At 43.4% G+C, this 17236-nt stretch overlaps 1 protein-coding gene across 2 annotated transcripts in view; it reads right to left on the bottom strand.

Annotated features, from left to right (window-relative positions):
* Positions 1–11577, bottom strand: part of ONECUT1 (one cut homeobox 1) — a 48877-nt gene extending 37300 nt beyond the window's left edge. The window contains exon 1 of one of the 2 annotated variants that reach the window (XR_460836.2): positions 4417–11577. Coding sequence is in view for 1 of the 2 variants with exons in the window: in XM_001370191.3 (XP_001370228.1) it covers positions 9249–10338 (1090 nt within the window). In the remaining variant the exon portion in view is untranslated. The remainder of the gene's footprint in view (positions 1–4416) is intronic. The other variant, XM_001370191.3, reaches the window with a different exon arrangement.
* Positions 11578–17236: the final 5659 nt, after the last annotated feature.

A 17236-nucleotide genomic window follows, 5' to 3' on the forward strand; every position in this document is an offset into this window, starting at 1 on the left:
TGAGACAGCATATATGAAAGGACTTAAATGTTTAATATAACTATATAAAATGTAAGACTAGCCCAATGCTTAGAACATTCTAGGCACATAATAAATGTTTATTTAAGAAGACCAATTCATTAGAACAATATAATAGAAGATTTCTTCAGTGTTTGCTCTAGTCAGTTGCTTCACATTCAGTTACAATGTTTTTCTACAATTGCCAGTACAGTAATGGTGTCCAATATCAATAGTTAGGAAAAAAAAGAGGGCAACATTGGCATGGCTAATCATTTTCATTTTAATTAGCATTCTTATTTGGCTGCAACCTGATTTCTTTTGGATACTTGTGCTGTGTCTGTGTTAATTTTCATTATTTACTACCATGCACCAGAGTTATTTAATAAACTCAGGAAAGGACTCACTAAAGTTCAGTGAAGAATTAAAAGATCCATCCCAGTAAGTAATATTGTATATCAATAGATATAATCCAAGTTTTGCTTTAGCACCATAGATTTAGAGCTGGAAGAATCTTTAGAGATAATCTAATCTAATTGACTAATTTTACAGATGAGGGTTAGTGATTTACTCAAAGTTATATATATAGTTGGCAGAACCAGGATTTTAAACCATTTTCTCTAACTCCAAATCTAGTGGTGTTTCTACTACACCATTTTCTGTCTTTCAAATTAAAATTATAGCTTCGAAAGTGACATCAGTATTCTCATTGCCACATCATGGGGAGGAGGGTTGGTTTAAAGTTGTTTTAAAGGAAACATTAAAATGTTTCCTTCTGTAAATATTAGCTGCATATTCAAAGACATGACATGCTCATTATTGCACACAGAATACATTTGACAATGAAATTAGGTTCTTTTATGGGGAGTTATGAGAGAATAATTTTAAAATAAACAAAAATGGTCAAGTAGGTCTGCTTTTTAATATTATTAAAAGTATATAACATCTTAACTATAACATTTCCATTATTTGGATAAATGGAGCAAATTTTTATGCCAATGCCCCATTAATAAATAAAGTTTTATAAGAAGTCCATAATGTAACATCTTTAATCTCAGTCAGATCCTAGAATATTGCTACTACTCTGGTTTGGGGCCTTTAGTATCTCCCTATTAATTGGGGAAAAATATTATTAGTGCTCAAAGAAAACTGATATTTCCTTTCTCTTACCTACAAAAGACACTCGGGTTGACCTCAAATATCAAATGAATCTATCTATCTATATATCTATATCCATGTATTCAATGTTTACAGGCAAAGAATAGGGAGATTTGTATTTTCAAGGACAGTCACTTTCTACCAAGGTTGAATGGTGCTTTATCAGTGACACTACTCATCAGTTACTTACTTCATTAATCGAAGAATATCCTAGTTTAGCAATCTATGAGCTGAAATTATTCTCTATTTTTAAAAGAAACAACCAGAACTACTGTATGCAGCACCGTTCTTTTTATTAGCTGAATCACCACGAATGTAGAAATGATGACATCAAAACCCATCCCGTGTTACTATCGTAACAATCTCCTTAAAGACCAGTTAGATTAGAGATCACTATAGATTTTTCTCAGCACGGATCAAAGGGACTGAATTGAACGTTTTAGTTTAATGATCCAACCCATGTCACACCCACAGGGACGCACATTTAGATTCTACAAAGCAGGTGTGTAAGCGCACTCAGACACATGCAGAAATCAGTAGTGGAGGAGGGGAAATCAGCCCTTTGAGTTTGACACTTCCGTTTATTTTGCAGTGGGTGCAAACACCCCCAACTGGGAGTTCGGGACTCCTCAATAATTTAGCTCACCTCAATTAACACTTATTTTCTCTTTTACTATTGTAACTTCCTCAACACATTCTTAACTCTCTTGTAATTGACCCTGCACTAGAGATCAAGAAGCCTGGATCAAATCTGCTCCAGCACAGGTGGCTGAGGAAAAACACTGTCCAGGGTCCTGAAGGGACAACCCAGTCCAAGTAAAGCCAGGGAAATGGAAATAGCCTAGTCTGGTTCTGAAACAAATATATATATATTTTTTATTTAGTGGCCCCATCTTCACGAGTGATTATTCAACACTGCATGGTTTAGACAAAGAACCTAGTTTCCCTGCCTTTGTCTTAGGAGGATTTTCTGTCTTCCCCCCCCCCCCCCCCAAGAAAGGAAAATTTAAAAAGCACACATAGTAGGGAAATGTAGTCCACACTACCTTCCTTTAGGGTGCCTAAGCCTAAGGTCAAGCGAGAGCTATGTTTTCTAGTTATATGACTCTGAATCTGATGTTGTCAAGTAGGTATCATAACAAAAGAAAGTGTTTAATTTAAATGCTGAGCAAATTCACCATTGGAGGAAGGGGGAGAAATGCTAATTTATGGGTCAAAGTTGTCTCCTCACTGGGGAATTTTTCACCCATAGGTTTCAAGGACCCCACTATAATTCCCTCCTTATGCCACAATACCAGAGCTGAGAGTTTAAAGTTCTTATATGTGATTCCATCTTCTTCCTAATAAATAATTTCCTAAAATAGAATGAACTGCCTCAGGAGATGGTAGATTTTCCAACACTGAATATCCTCCAGCAGAAACTCTATGATTCATCTCAAATGCTTTGGAGAAGGTTTTAAATATCTACAGAAATTAATGACATTTGAGATAACATGCAACTGTGAAATACTATGCTTCTATTGTTCATCACTCTCCTCTTCTGCTCCATATCTTTCTTCCTAATAGAGTTACTCTTAATATTTGTTCTAGCAAGTAAACATTTTTAATACTCAGCATTAAGATCCTTTTCTTTTGAATTGCCTACTGAATGGACTACTCCAGCTACCAATCGGCCAGTAGGGGGCAAGCCCGGCTTTAACAAAACCATACAAACAAGCTATGGCAGCTGGGCAACTGAAGGTCGATGGAAATGTAGGGTAGCATGTCAATATTATGCATCCAGAGCACTAGTGTAGGCACTTCCTGGTTATCTCATAGAACAGTAGAAAAGTCCTTCTCCACTTGGATGTTTTCTGTAAGTATCAGTTGGGAAGACAAAGACTCTTTCAGGGTTTTGTATTGCTGCTGCAAACATACCCTGAAGTATGAAGTCAAAAGGTGATTTGTTGGGGGTGAGGTAGAGACTGGTGTGGGGTGGTAGGGATGGTGTCCCCCATAAAAAGTAATGATAACACTTTTGCTACCTAAAAACCTACTCCGATTGGGTAGCATATCATTCTGCAGAGGATTTCATTGGCACCTGAGTGGGGCCTCTTGACTGAGCAATATGTCCTTCATTCAAATAGATTTTCCCCCCTAAGGAAGAGCCACTAAAGGTAATGGCTGAAGGGTCAACTGGGAAACAAGATATTCTCTGGTTTGCAAAGTTGGGAATTTCCACAAAATGGAAATATATTGTTTACAGACAAATGATGCCACAAATGAGAAAAAAAAAACCAAACAATTCTCCCTATTTGCTGCAAAGGAGTGGATGGGCAAGAAAAAAGAGAGGGAAGGGGAAGTTGGAATGTGTTGAGCCTCACACTGTATCACTTAGTGTTATTTCTTCCTCTTAGACAACTCAGTAGAGAGCATCTATAGACATTCTGACACGAAGACTCCATGTATGGCAGAATAGGTTTTGTTACTGCCTGCGTTAGTCACTCTAGGTGACTGTCAAAGAGACAATGACGGGGAACACTGAGCAACTCAGCCACTAACATTGGCAGCTGTGGGGGGTGAGGCTAGGAGGGAAGAGGGTGGGAGAAGGAGCTCTGTAACTCAGGTTGAGCCCCCCAAATTGAAACTGGGTGTTTGTGTGCCTGAGCTCTGTATATGTATGATTGTGCCAGGAATCTTGGGGTGAGAGGAGAAATAAATCCCCAGGGGGCTCCCAGCTGGGCCAGCTCTGCCCCTCCCCCTCGGTCCCTTTGTTCACTGCCCCTGCCCTACTCAAAGAGCAGCTGCAACTGGCTGAGCCTGGGCCAAAGGAGTATGAGCCTAAGTGAATGCCTATGTGTGTGTGTGTGTGTGTGTGTGTGTGTGTGTGTGTGTGTTGGAGAGGAGATACCCCATCCTGAGGCCTTCTTTTTCCTACCATATCCAGAGTTTCCTTAGTAGATCACTTAAAGGGTCAAGAACAGCTTTTGACTCAGAGTTGCAGGAAACTTCCCTCCCAAATCCTTTTTAAGGGCTGATTTTAGCTTACTTTGTCCCAGGCAGCCTGACAAATGGAGCTAACTACATCCCTCTCTCCTCCTGCCTTGGACCCGGGTTCTGGGCCAACTTTGGCTTCCTGGCACAGCAAAAAGGAAGGGACCTGTAGAAATGCTCCTTGGCTCTCTCTGCCCTCCTTCCCCCAATCTGGAGAAACATTAACAAAAAGCAAATGGAGTTATGCAGGATTCAGTTATAAATCAACCAGGCCACAAGGCCACTTACAGCAAACAAGCCCCAGGTTGGCCTCACCGACACTTTCTCAGATTCTGGGTGTCCAGGCGAAAGACTTTGGATTTCTGGATGAAGACAAGAGTATTTCTGTAGCTCCAGGGCGAGGTCACTTTCTCCGTCCAAACTCCCCCAGACTCCTCGGAATTCCCCAAAGCAGAACAAAATGCGGGACCTGGAGGGGAAGAACTGGGGAAACTCCAGATGCTCAAGACTGGAATGAGTCTGAGCCAGCTCTGGAGACCTTAGGAGTCCAGTCTCCTTCTCCCTCACAGTTAGCTTAGGATGAATTCTTTTCCATTTCTATTGGTTCCCTCCAGATACCGGTGTGATGCATTTCCAAAACCTCAGCTGAGTGTGTTTGAATCCAAGCAGATATGGAGCAGCGCTTTGTAAGGCATGTTCAGGTGAACAGATTTAAGTACTACAGAAGGGTGATTGAAGGCAAAGGCTTCCACCACATAGAATTCCACTTCCCGCCCAGACAGGTTCCGTAGCTCGGTCAAGCACATTTATGGGATCTCTAATTGGAAACTAATCTCCTCCTCTGTTTGATAGGCGTCCACGTCAGAGGCATGTCACCCCACCCCACCCCACCCGGGACACAACACTCCAGCGGCTCCAGAGCTGCTGGGCTGCATTTCTAATGGGGAAGCAGCGATTATTACATTGAGGAAAAAATATTGATTTTTTTTCTTGCATCTAATTCAGTGTGACTTCCCTCCGTTGCCCATCTTATAGTAGCCTACTGTATCTAATTTTGTTAGGAAATGCATAACATATTACAGCAAAGCTGAGGTGAGGGGGTTGGGTATGTATATGGGGGGGGCGGGGGAAGAGAGGTATACATTTGAAGTAAATCTTCCATTTGCCCTGGTGGCCCAGTGGCCTTTCTCTCACAATCACCTATCAAACTGAGACCTCTTCAGGTCCTGGTTGGATTCCAGCTTTTCTTTTTTCTCCGGCTAGAAGCTCGGATGGGGTGGCTTTTTTTTTTTGGTCTGCATTTGTGGTGTGCTTGTTAAACAGCACATATACTTAGAAGGGCATACATGGTAACATTTTCCCTCCTTAAACATATAAATCTGGAGGAAATTTCTCCTCTTTGCCTTAAAGGGATAGGAGGGAGGGGGGGAGTAAAGGGAGGGAAATGTTTACAGTCCATTGGAAAACTAAATCATTTCATTCTTACCCTGCAATCATTTTTTTAAGGCTTTAGAATTAATGGAGAAAAGTCCTAATTCCTCCTCTAGTATCCCTTGAAAAGTTTTTTTTGAAATGAGTTCCATCATAGTTTCAAAATATACTTGCTATTACACAACCTTTTACAGAGTAGCCAGAAGGCTACTGAAAGGTTACATACCTTACACTAAAGCTTACACTTTAATTCAGTCCCTTAGCTATCCTCTGTTCCTATTCATTTTCTCAGTAGCCATCCCTACATGCAAAAATGGCTTCATGGCCAACCCATCCCATCTCAGACTCCAGGTTCTCATAGTTATTTCACAGGCCTTTCCTGATAGGATTTTTTTTTTCACATGAAGGGAGGGGAGGGAGCAAGAGTAAATTGACTTCCTATCTCCTTTTACTTGTTTTAAATACAAATGTATTAATTTTTCTGGGTAATAGTAGCTCTACTGCTGGGGGAAAGGAGGGGAACATCTTATGACATTTTAAATGGAAGAGTAGAAGAAATGAGACCATAGAGTGTGAGAGAAACAAAGACAGAGCAGGAGAGGGAAGAGAAAGAGGAGGAGAAAGAGAAAAAGAAAGAAGAAAATTTAAAAAAGAGAAATGGGAGGAAATATTGGGCTACTGCTGATTAAGTTGTGAAGATGGGGATGGGAGGGTACAGTTCTGTGACAATTTTCATTCTTAGAAAATGTGATGGATCAGTATCTTAACATATCTCTGTAACCATTAATGCTCCTGCTTTCTGTGTGATTCTTGGCAAGTACTGGATTGGGGAGAAAACTTCAAAAGAACTCCAAGAACCCACTCTCCCTGAAGGATCTTTCTAATACTACTCCAATTCCCATCTTTAACATGGGTCCAAGGGAGATCAAATCATCTTTTTCCCTTTAGGGCAAGCCCTCACGGTCACATATCTTGGTTTGTGCTAAGGACTAAGATGTCCTAGATCACTTAGTTTGCTGATTGGAGGGTATAAATTGGAAAAATGTAACCCGGAGTTTAATCTCTGGTGATCTCTTAGACTTTAGGAGCAAAGAGGGAGAGTGGAGATCTCACTGATTCCTGTGAACCTGGCCTTTCACAAATGCTTAGGAGGAAATTGGAGCTTCCATAGTCTGCTCTTCAGAAAGACAAAACCTGGTTTCCATTGTTACTTAGTTCAGTACACCAATTCTACTTGCAACTAAGTGTAGTGAACCACCTCATCTCCTTCTCAGAGTATGTCTAAATTCTGGCCCTCACTTTTCTGATGTCTGGACTTGCCAGGACTCTTAGGCTTCCCTTAATCTCTTTAAGACAATCACTGAAGTCAGTCAGTGTCATCATCTCCCCCCAAATTAACAGGAGGCCCCAAATTATGGGGTTGTGGAATAGGTCCAGGCACCTGGTGAAGTCCAGACCTAGCAAAACATCACTTTTTGCCTAAGCAATAGAGGAGTTACCTTTTAGAGTTAGGAGTAGAGAAGGAGTAGGAGACTGTATGCTCCTTCTTAAGTCTCAGTACTAGAAACCTAGGTCTACCTCCACAGCTTGGAGGGTGGTGGGGCTGTGTGTGCAACAAGCTCCTTCTGAAGTCTTTTTTTTTTTTTTGAAGGGGGAAGAGAAGAATACAACAAATATACCCTCCTCAATGAAAACATTATTCTCCCTCTAGGGGACATGGGGACATAACAGTCCATGGTTGAGTTATCTCTTCCTTCAGCCTCTCCCTATTTCCAGACTGAATTGGAGGAGAAAGTTGTAGTAGCAAACTGAATGTGGGGAAGGCATGCTGGGGGAAAATGAGTCAGAAAGATACAGAGGGGTGGCTGTGTACAGTCAATGGGGAACATAGGATTCAGGGCTGGGGTTGGAACATTCAGGTCAAATGAGAGGAAGATTCAAGAGAAGGGAAAAGTAAAAGCAAATAGATGTCACAGTTGGGTTTCAGATTTAAGTTCTAGTCCTGCCTGCACCTGGCCTATCTCTCTCTTCCCATTGGAAGACGATGGAGTAAGGGGGACGACCCTGGTGGAAGGGAGGGAGGGAGATAGGGGAGCTCTGGCCTTCTCCTCTTTGATTTTAGCCTGTGAAACGGCTCAGTGCCCCCGGCTCTGGCTCAGATTGACTGTCTCTTGTTCTCCAGGGACGAATTAATGGAGAACGATCAGTTAATTAACAAACCCTCATTCAGGCCTTTACCATTCTATTCAAGCTACTCACTCAGCCTGTGAGCTGGGACTGAGGTGTGGAGACGGAAGGGGGCGGGAGGATTAAATTAACCTAACTGCAGTCAAAATTCGGCCTCTGATTCCAGAAAAAAAAAAATAGAAAAAGAAATCAGTTCCATTTCTTCCCTGAGCTACACCAGCACCTGGACTCCCTATTTCCCTCATTTTTCGGTCCCTCATATCTTCTTAGGTTTCTTTTTTTTTAAGTCACAAATTCCTCCCGTCCTGTGACAACTAGATCCTGGTTCTAGCTTTACCATAAAATCATAAAAATAGCCAGACAGATAACACTCTTTCCCCCAAAACGCCACTTTGGAAATAAGAACAGCCGCCAGCCAAAGACTGAAATTGCGAGCACATAGAAAAGCTGGTAACTAGCGCAGGTCGATCTCTCTCATTCTTCGTTTTTACTTGAGCTCAGAAATGAAAGTTACCAGCCAGAATTCCTTCCTAACGCACTTCGGATTCGCAGACCATCTGCAACACCTGGGGGGGTCAGTATTTCAAAGAAGCAGTAGAAGAAAATGAAACAAAAAATCCTTAGTAAGCAGGCGCCTAAAGAAGAAACGCAACTTATCTGGGTACAAGCTTGTTTCTTCTCCCTCTTCTTTTTCTTCTCTCTTTTCCTCCTTCCCTTTTCCTCATTCTACGAAAACATTCAACTCCTCTGAAACTGGGTGAGTTCCAGGGAAGAGGGAGCCAAGAAAGGTAGAGGGAAGCGGAAGAATGAAAACAGTGAACATTCATGGCTACATGCATATAAATACTAGACACAGATACATTAGTATCTAGCATAGGTAGATATGATCAGACACCGGCGGTTGTAAATTATGAAACACTTTGCCCACAAGAAGCAGAATCCCAAGCAGGACAAGATTCATCTACGTAAATGAATGTAAGTTCTAGACAGAGTGCTTTGCGCATCTCACCCAGAGCACCCGATATGTTCTATTCTAGTCTCAGAATCCAATCCGAGGTTGTTGTGCTGGACTGGAGCCCAGGTTGTGAGTCCCGTATGAACATTTCGAATACACATTCACAATAATACTCATCCCGCTAAGCGCGTGCACACAACGCGGGACTACGCTACCATAGACTGTGCAGCTAAAGATTCTGGCAGGTACATCGGTCGGGTTTTCTCTGGGTAGCTGCCAGACCGGCTCTCAGCCCTGTCTCCCTATACAATCTTCGGAAGCCGGAACCCCAGTGGCACCTGAGCTTGAGACTGACTGGTTTGGGTCCAGTGGAGAGGGAACAGAGAAAGGGAAAGGAAACAACCGGACCTGAGACGCCGTGTGTCGGACGTATTTTTGTTCGGGAAAAGACTTCTCTAGCCTAAGGCGCAACAGAATATGGCAAATCAAATGCAATGTTCTCTGTCCTGATTTCCCCAGCACTAGCTCCTCTGCCCTCCCCGCTCACCTGCTAACCGGAGCGCTGACATTCGCTGGAATTCCGGCTCCTGTAACCACTTCCACATTCTCCGGAAGGTCTCCCGGCCGGATTTCAGTTTGCTCCAGGGTTTAGGGTTGCGCAGCAGGTCTGAGAGGGTCCCTTGCGAGCGGCACAGTACCCTTTGAGCGAAGATGGCCTGAGGGATGCTGTACCGCTTGAGCTCGGTGGTGATCCGCTGCGCCACTTCTTTGGTATTGATTTCTTCCATTTGCCCTGAATTACTTCCATTACTGACTTGGGAGCCGGTCACCGAGGGGTTTGGCTCCCGGGCAGTGCCCAGGATCTGCCCATGACCCTGGGCATTTAAGTGGGCATGGGGGTGGTGCGGGAGGCCGTTAATGGGTACCATCCCTGCAGAGGTGGGGGTGAGGTGCTGTTCCCCATGCCGAGCTAGCATGGCGGGATGGTGGGCTTCGAAGCCGTTGGGGGTGAGCATCTTTTCAGCGGGCATGGTGGCGCTCGGATGGGCATAATGGGGCAGTCCTTGCTGGGAGTTGTGGATGCCCCCCAATCCAGAACCGGAGAGGGGCGAAAGACTCTGGCCCATGCCGGGTACGTCCTTGTGGTAGGGGGTGTAGAGGTTATTCATGGACGCTAGTCCCCGCTCATCCCGCATGAGAGTGAAGCTACCGCTCACATTGCCGGCGATCCGCTGGTGGTGGTGAGGGTGGTGGTGGTGGTGGTGATGGTGATGGTGATGTGGGAACTTGTCCGAGACGGTCGAGATGGGAGGTAGAGGCTGCAAAGGGGTTAACGTGGTATAAGTGCTGGTCATGCTCATACCTGGAGGGGTCTCGCACGCCATGGTCATGGTGGGATGCAGGGGCCCCGCCAGGGCGTGCTCCGGGGGTCGGTGGTGGTGGTGGTAGTCCCCGCCGCTATCCAGGATGGACGCCATGCCCATGGATCGGGGGTGAGCGGGCAAGTGGCTGCTGCGATGGGTTACCGAGCTGCGGTGGTGGGGGCTGCTGCTCATCAGGTCGGCTGTGGCGGGCACCGGTTCATGGCTCACCCCGTGAAGATCGCCAATAGCCTCCATCGTCAGCTGCGCATTCATTGTGATTCGTGCGACCCGGTGGACAAAACATCTATCTGGCCGGGCAGTGGGAACGGTGTAGGAAGTCTTCACATCTGGTGGATACGGGTTGTTTCGCTGTGTTGGTCTCTGTCTCCCCTCTCTCACCCCCACCTCCCTTTCTCGTTCTTTCCCTTCTTTCTTAAAAATTAATTTTAAAAATGTTTGAACTGCTTTGGAAATACTGTCCCTCCACCCCCTGTTTCCCTTCTCTCGCCTCTTTCCTCCTTATAATTATAAGGCCCCCGGTTCCTTTAAAATCGCCTCCGCAGCAGCCGTGGTTGGTGTCTGGCTGCGTCCCTCGCCATCTCTAGCCATGTCTCTTTTACTGTTTCAGAGTCTCTGGCCACCGCTCAGCTGCTGCTACCGAAGTAGAGCTCGCATGCGCACTGACACGGCCCCCACCCCCACCCCCATTCCGGGCCAGGCCAGTGACGTCCCCATACATATTAAGGAAGGGGCCCGGCGCCTTCCTATCGGAGTTCGGCTTGGGAGTCGCGAGCACATGCAAAAAAGCGAGGAGGGAAAGCTCGAGAGGAGCCTGAAGCTGCAGCTGCAGCTGGAGATGCACGTCCTGCTCTCTTTTCTTGGATGGGCTCAGGCCCGCATCTTGGCTTTAAAGGATTTCTCCTCCTAGCTCTTGGAAGGGGAGGCCGGGCCAGGCAGCCAACCTTTGTGCTCCGCTGCTGGGGCCAAGGGGCCGCGTCATCCCAGCCCTGTTATCGCAGAAGCCTCGGGGCCTTAGGCTGTAAAGGAGGAGGGGGCGGGCAAAGGACTGGGGTGGCGGCAGTGGTGGTGGTGGTGGTGGTAGTGGTGGTGGTGGATTGGTGAGGGATGGAGAGGGCAGATAGGAGAACTGACCCGAAGACCTGGCTGATTTTTTCTTGGCCCTGGTTTGGGCTGGGAGGAGCTGTGAGGAAGGCAGGAGGGGAAGGGGAGCTGGTGGGTTCATATCCTTACCTCTAACGGGGACATCTGGTAATTCTCTTAACCTCCTTCCTACCTCCACCCCTAATCTAGGAGTGAGGGTGAAAGGGAAGTGGGACAAAGTTTTTCTGGCGATGGTCTTGGGGGGCAGTGTCACGGCCGGCTTAAAGGCTGGCACTCCTCAGAGCGGCCGGTCCTGGGGGCGGGTCTCAGGCTGCTGGGGTCGGGGTTGGAGGGTGTCTACGCACCTAGTTCTTCCCAACCTTGTTTCTTCCAACTGTTCTTAGTAATTAATATTGCAGCCAGCCAGTTGTCTCTCTTCCAATGACTTGGCATTTTCGGTGGGGGTTAGTGGGGGTGGATGGGTGTTGGTTTCCTACAGCTGGCGAATTATCATTTTAACTTCCGGGTCCCGGTTGGGCAACCGAACCCTTAACTGCCTGGGCTAAGAGCCCAGTCAGTCTCCCTGGCCATTGTCCCGTTCCCTTTGCCCGCTGGGTCAGCCTTCGTCCTCACAAAGAGACGACTGAGAGGTGCTCAAGGACAGAGGAGGAAGGGGGACAATAGGGGACAATGTACCCTGTGCCAGTCAGTCTTCACTTCTAAGCAGTTACTATTGCCTGATTGGGTCCCGGCTCCTAGCCCGGTCGTCTCCCATTTCCAAAGGGAAAAATCCTTCTTCGCTTTATTAAAAGGAACTTTAGAAAATGAAGATTTGAAAACATTCCATTTATTTCCCTACACTCTTTCATTCTTCACAAACTCAGATCTTTTAAGGAAGCAGATCCCTGTGAGACTAGGACAACCCAAATGCACCTTTGCTTCCTTTCTCCAGGCCAAACTCAATTTCACTGTGAAGAGAGACCTAGGCTCTAGTTTGGGGAGGGGGCGGACGTGCTCTATGGGGGGAGGGAGTAAAGCTCAGAGCTGGCCGAGGTGCCGGGAGCACGCCTGTCCACCACATGCCGAGGTTTTCTTTCGTTTACAAAAGGGAGGGGGCCACAAAACAAAAGGCAGAGCTATGTCCGCTTAGGTGCTTTTATCCCTTGGAGAAAGGACAGATGTGCTTATTGTCTGCCTGTGAACAATAAAGGCCTGTCCAGGGACTCGGGGCACCCCCTCCCTAGTGAGTAGGGGGAGTGGCTGAGTGGAAATTAAATGGTGCTCATACTCAGGATTCTTGCACCCCAAGTCTGAGAGCACATGGGTGCAAGGTAAACCCTTGCCTCTGTCTCTGTCTCTTTCCCCTGTATTTGATGTTCCTTTCTGGGCTATTTATATTGGCAAAGGACAGGCGTCACCTTCGATTTAAAAAGCAGGATCCATCTGAAATCTTGTCAGAAAAAGCAGAAGCAGACCAGAATACATGGAAACTAGAGCCTATCAAAGACCACCCCTCAAATTGTAGGTATTTCCTAACATATAGGAGGGGAAGGGTTCTGGGAAGAGGTGTGTGGGAGGTGGGAAGGGGGCAGCCTGAGAGTAGCAGTTGGATTTGGTTGTATAGATAGGTTTTGGCCCCCCCCCCCCCCCCAGGGCCATTACCAGGATTAGGTAAACTTGAATGAAAATAGAGGGCAACGATTGAGGTAGTGGACCTTCCTCTCTTTGTTCTAAGCCCAGGTAGAAAAGTTTGTGTTCTGTCAGGGACAGTCAATCTTCCACCTCTGGAACTGACCATTCTAGTTGATTTAATAGAATAGACAATAGGAATTTTGAACTAGAATCTCAGAGGATTTTGTCCATGTAATGTTACCTAGACCCTTCTTGAAATGGTCATGTATTGACAAGTGATAATCCATAAAGCAAATAATAAAGTGACAATAAAATGATCCCATTACTTCTTCTTAAAGCAAACCAAACTACTGCTATTTAAAGTTTTGCAAAGCACTTCCCTCACAATATAATCATGATTATTGTTGGATGAAAATGACAAGGTACAATTATAGGTTCCTTGAACTGCTGCCAGGAAATCATTGCAGTGACTATCCTATACACAAATATTTGTGGAAAATTGCATTCTGAAAATTTCTTGGCTTCTCATATGTTTTCTTCACCTCATTATGAGAAAAGAGATTTACAAAGGCTAATATCTGTTATCTGTCTTGGAAAGTCTCATTCCTTCTCTTTGTCATCCTGGTCTCCTCTGAAAGATTGATTTACCCTTATGATAACATTTCCCAAAAGACAACAACAACAACAAAAAAAGAGGCAAATACTACTAAGGGGATAAATTGTTCATTATTTTCTTTAGGTGTAGTTAATTAAGATTTGATCCTGAAATACTCATGCAAAGCCCTCAGTTGGGTTCAGTCAGAGTTATATGGAAAGGTCTGAAAGAGTGATTAAAACCCAATCCCAATAGCTTTATGCATGAGGCTTCCATTAGATGCATAGTCATAAAGGAACTGTCCAAATAAAGCCTTTGGGCATGTCCTGTTTAGGCCTTCACTCAATTTAGTTTCTCTACATCACATTACTACATTTTTGAGGGCATGTATTGTAAACTTAAGACTCACATTTGAAGTTTTTTGGACATATTTTATTCCTTTTTTCCTTTTCCTATTCTATATTTCCTTTAGTCACTGACATCCTATAGTTAGAGGAGAATGAGGAACTCTCCATTCAGCTCTTAAAAAAAATTCCAAACACCACCTGCTCCCAATTTTTGGAAAAAGCTGTAACTAATATTTCTGATGAGCAAGGGGGAGGGCCCTCCATTCATCCTTAAAATGAGCAGGAAACAAATAGTAGGAAAGGAAAATAATTTATATATTGTCATGTGATAGCACTATGTGCTTAACTTACATGCTTGATGGTGAATCAGTTGGCAGCATATCCTTGTACAGAATGCTGAATTCGAGTTCAAATTCTGACACTACCTGTATGAATTTAGGCAAATCAGTTACTCTTTCTGAACTTCAGTTTCCTAATCTCTAAGTGGAGGATGTTGGACTTTATAACCTCTAAGCTCCTTTCCAGCTCTAAACATGATTCTTTGAGGGTTCAACATCTTTTGATCCCTAAAAGTACCTGCTCCTGATACTCTGGAATTCTTCTAGGAAAGGGGAGAAGGGGATTAAAAGCATTTATCTCTCTATAAACTACTACCCTTCCCAATCACCAGTTTCCATAAGTTCCAAATTCTTCTGATGCAAAATTTCTAAATTTGTGTGACTAGGCAATATTATTGTTGACTATCTAGAAGTTGGGTAAGATTTCCAAGGCTCTAAATTCACTGTTACAAAATGTTTCAGAATAGGCAGCTAATTTGAAAGAATCTGGGGATTTGGGTCCTAGTTTCAGCTTGGTCTCAAATTAGCTATATGGCCTTGGGCATGTCACTTGACCTGTGAGTCTCTGTCAATAAAATAACGATGATATCTATACCAAAAACTTGTTTTTAAGGATCAAATGGCATATTGAGTATGAGACAAAGCACTATGCAAATATAAGGTATTATTAAGATGAAAATTCATTTTTGTAAACAAAACAGATCTCTATTTTTAAAAACATGTTCATAATATGAAAAGAAAAACGAATTCTGGTGACTGAGCTCTTAGTACTAAGCAACATTTTATGTTTTTAGCTAATAAGAACAAGTTATATATTTATATATAGAAAATGTTAGGAGATAATTTTCCTGGGGAAGGTATGCAAGCCACACTATTCATACCAGGTCACAGAATTGGTGAGAATTAATTGTGAACTTTTATGTTCCTAAATCCTGGTAGAAAATAGAAAAACATAAAAAAGTTAATAGTTGATAAAGGGGCTGACATTTCACCAAATATTAGCCACACTTTGCTTCCTTCTGAGAATTACCAACCTTTTTTTTCCACTGAAGGAAGACCAATATCAGAATTAGTTCTTTTTATAAGTAAGAGATTCAACAAAATTTTAAATGCCAAATTTGAGACCATTTCAGAAGAAATATCCAGTTACCTACTCCCCATATGTGTTTCTGTAATATTCTTCTAAATATATGGAAAGCATAATTAAGTCTCAAACACAAGGTGGGGGCACTTTGAAAGCATTCATTCTTTCATTTGACTAAACGGAAAAATAAAAATTAATTTTTCCGAGCCTACTTGTGAGCAGAACCCCATGCTAAGAACTTTGGGGATGGAGATGGTAAAGACCAAATTTAAATAAAATAGATTCCTGCTCTCATGGAGTTCACAGTCTAGAGGGGGAAACGATAGATTAACACCATTATATAATAAGCACATTGAAGAGGCACAGAACACAGTTCTATATAAGATCTGAAAGTGAAGGTCATAACCTAATTGGAGGTAGGAATCAGGGAAGGGTTTATTAAGGAGATAGTATCTGAGTAGGGCTTTAAAAAAGTGGGCAGAAATTCAGCTGAAGAAAGTAAGAAATCCTCTTTGTATGGAACAGCAGGCTCAAAGATAAAAGAGGAGTCAACGTGGAGGCAGGAGAATGTAATTCTGGGAAGCAAGTCATACATTTTCATTGTAGCACAGTGTGGGCAGTAACAAGCAAAAGTGGAAGGGCAAGGTGGTCTCAGATAATAGAGGAACTTGAACCGTAAACCGAGGTTTATGAATATTATGGAGCTCCCTAACAGAGGAGTGATACAATTAGATTAGTAACAAAGGAAGTTAGTGTGGTAGAGGTAGGAAGGATGGACTGGAGCTAAGAGAGAGTTGAGGCAGGGAGACATGTTAAGAAGTTACTGTTATAGCCTAGTAATTAATGAAGATTCATGCTAAGGTGGTGGGCAAAGAAAAAAAGAAATGAAGGCACCACAGATAGAAATAGAGGCATCAAAAGGAAGGACAGACAATAAGAAACAAACAGAAAATAAGCTTGTCCTGAGGACCATAACTGAAAATACTATATTGCCCATTGGTTTTTGGAGTCAGAGCAGAGTGTGAAAATGAAAATCTAGAGAAGATGCCCAGGTCTTTGTGTTCTCTAAAGTGTCTAGTAGGCAGTGAAGGTACTTAGGGTGAGCAAAGTAGATAGCTGCCTAGGGTATAACATTCATTCAACAAGAATTGATTATCAGGAGATGGGAAATTTTGATACTTTTCAATATTACTTTTGAAGTAATCAATGACTTTGCAGTCATTAAGGCAAAAAAGTTACGTTGTAATCACTATTAAATGTGTAATTTTACTGGCATATTGGGAACTAAGATTTTATTATGGCATTGCTATTTCTCCAAAGAGAAATAAACTATTCTTTTATAGGTAAGCTTGCTTTCTCACTTTGGGAGTGGTGGTGGTAGTGTCATGTCAGGTGGCAGAGGGGGAGAAACCAGTTGAAGAAAGGGCCAAGTATTCACATTTTCTAACCTTGCTAGCCTCTGTCCTTGAGAATCAAATGCAATTAAGTAAAACTGTATGTGTGGGGTGATAGTTGATGGTGGCCTGAAAGTTAATAAAGTTAATACTCTGGTTCTTTTTCACTCAGAGTTCATCTAATTATTCTGATTTTTAAAAGAACTTCAATTTACTTTAGATGTTCACAGAATTTTTTTGGGGTGCATACTGGAAATAGAATTAAGAAAGTTAGTGAGGAAGAGAAAAGATCCTTATGATTTGCTAGTGTAGAAGTATTCCTTAAAATGAGTTCAAAATTATTTCTTTCCAGTCCTTAGAAGTGAAAAGCACCATTGTTCTACATACCTTTTCTCCTAATAGAAAGGAGAAGCAATGGAAACCAATTAATCCAGGATGGCAGGTTTTCAGTTGATTTTTTCCTTTTTCTTTTGTCTTCCATTTTGCTTAGTATATAAGGCCTTTCTCTGCTTTTCTCATTAACTTTTCAATTCCTCCTTCAATTTGTTATCCATGTTCCTTTTACATTTTCTCCATTTTCCCCTTCCTTCCTTTCTTCCTTCCTTCCTTCCTTCCTTCCTTCCTTCCTTCCTTCCTTCCTTCCTTCCTTCCTTCCTTCCTTCCTTCCTTCCTTTCCCTTT

This window comes from Monodelphis domestica, chromosome 1, assembly GCF_027887165.1.
Source record: "Monodelphis domestica isolate mMonDom1 chromosome 1, mMonDom1.pri, whole genome shotgun sequence".
NCBI lineage: Eukaryota > Metazoa > Chordata > Mammalia > Didelphimorphia > Didelphidae > Monodelphis > Monodelphis domestica.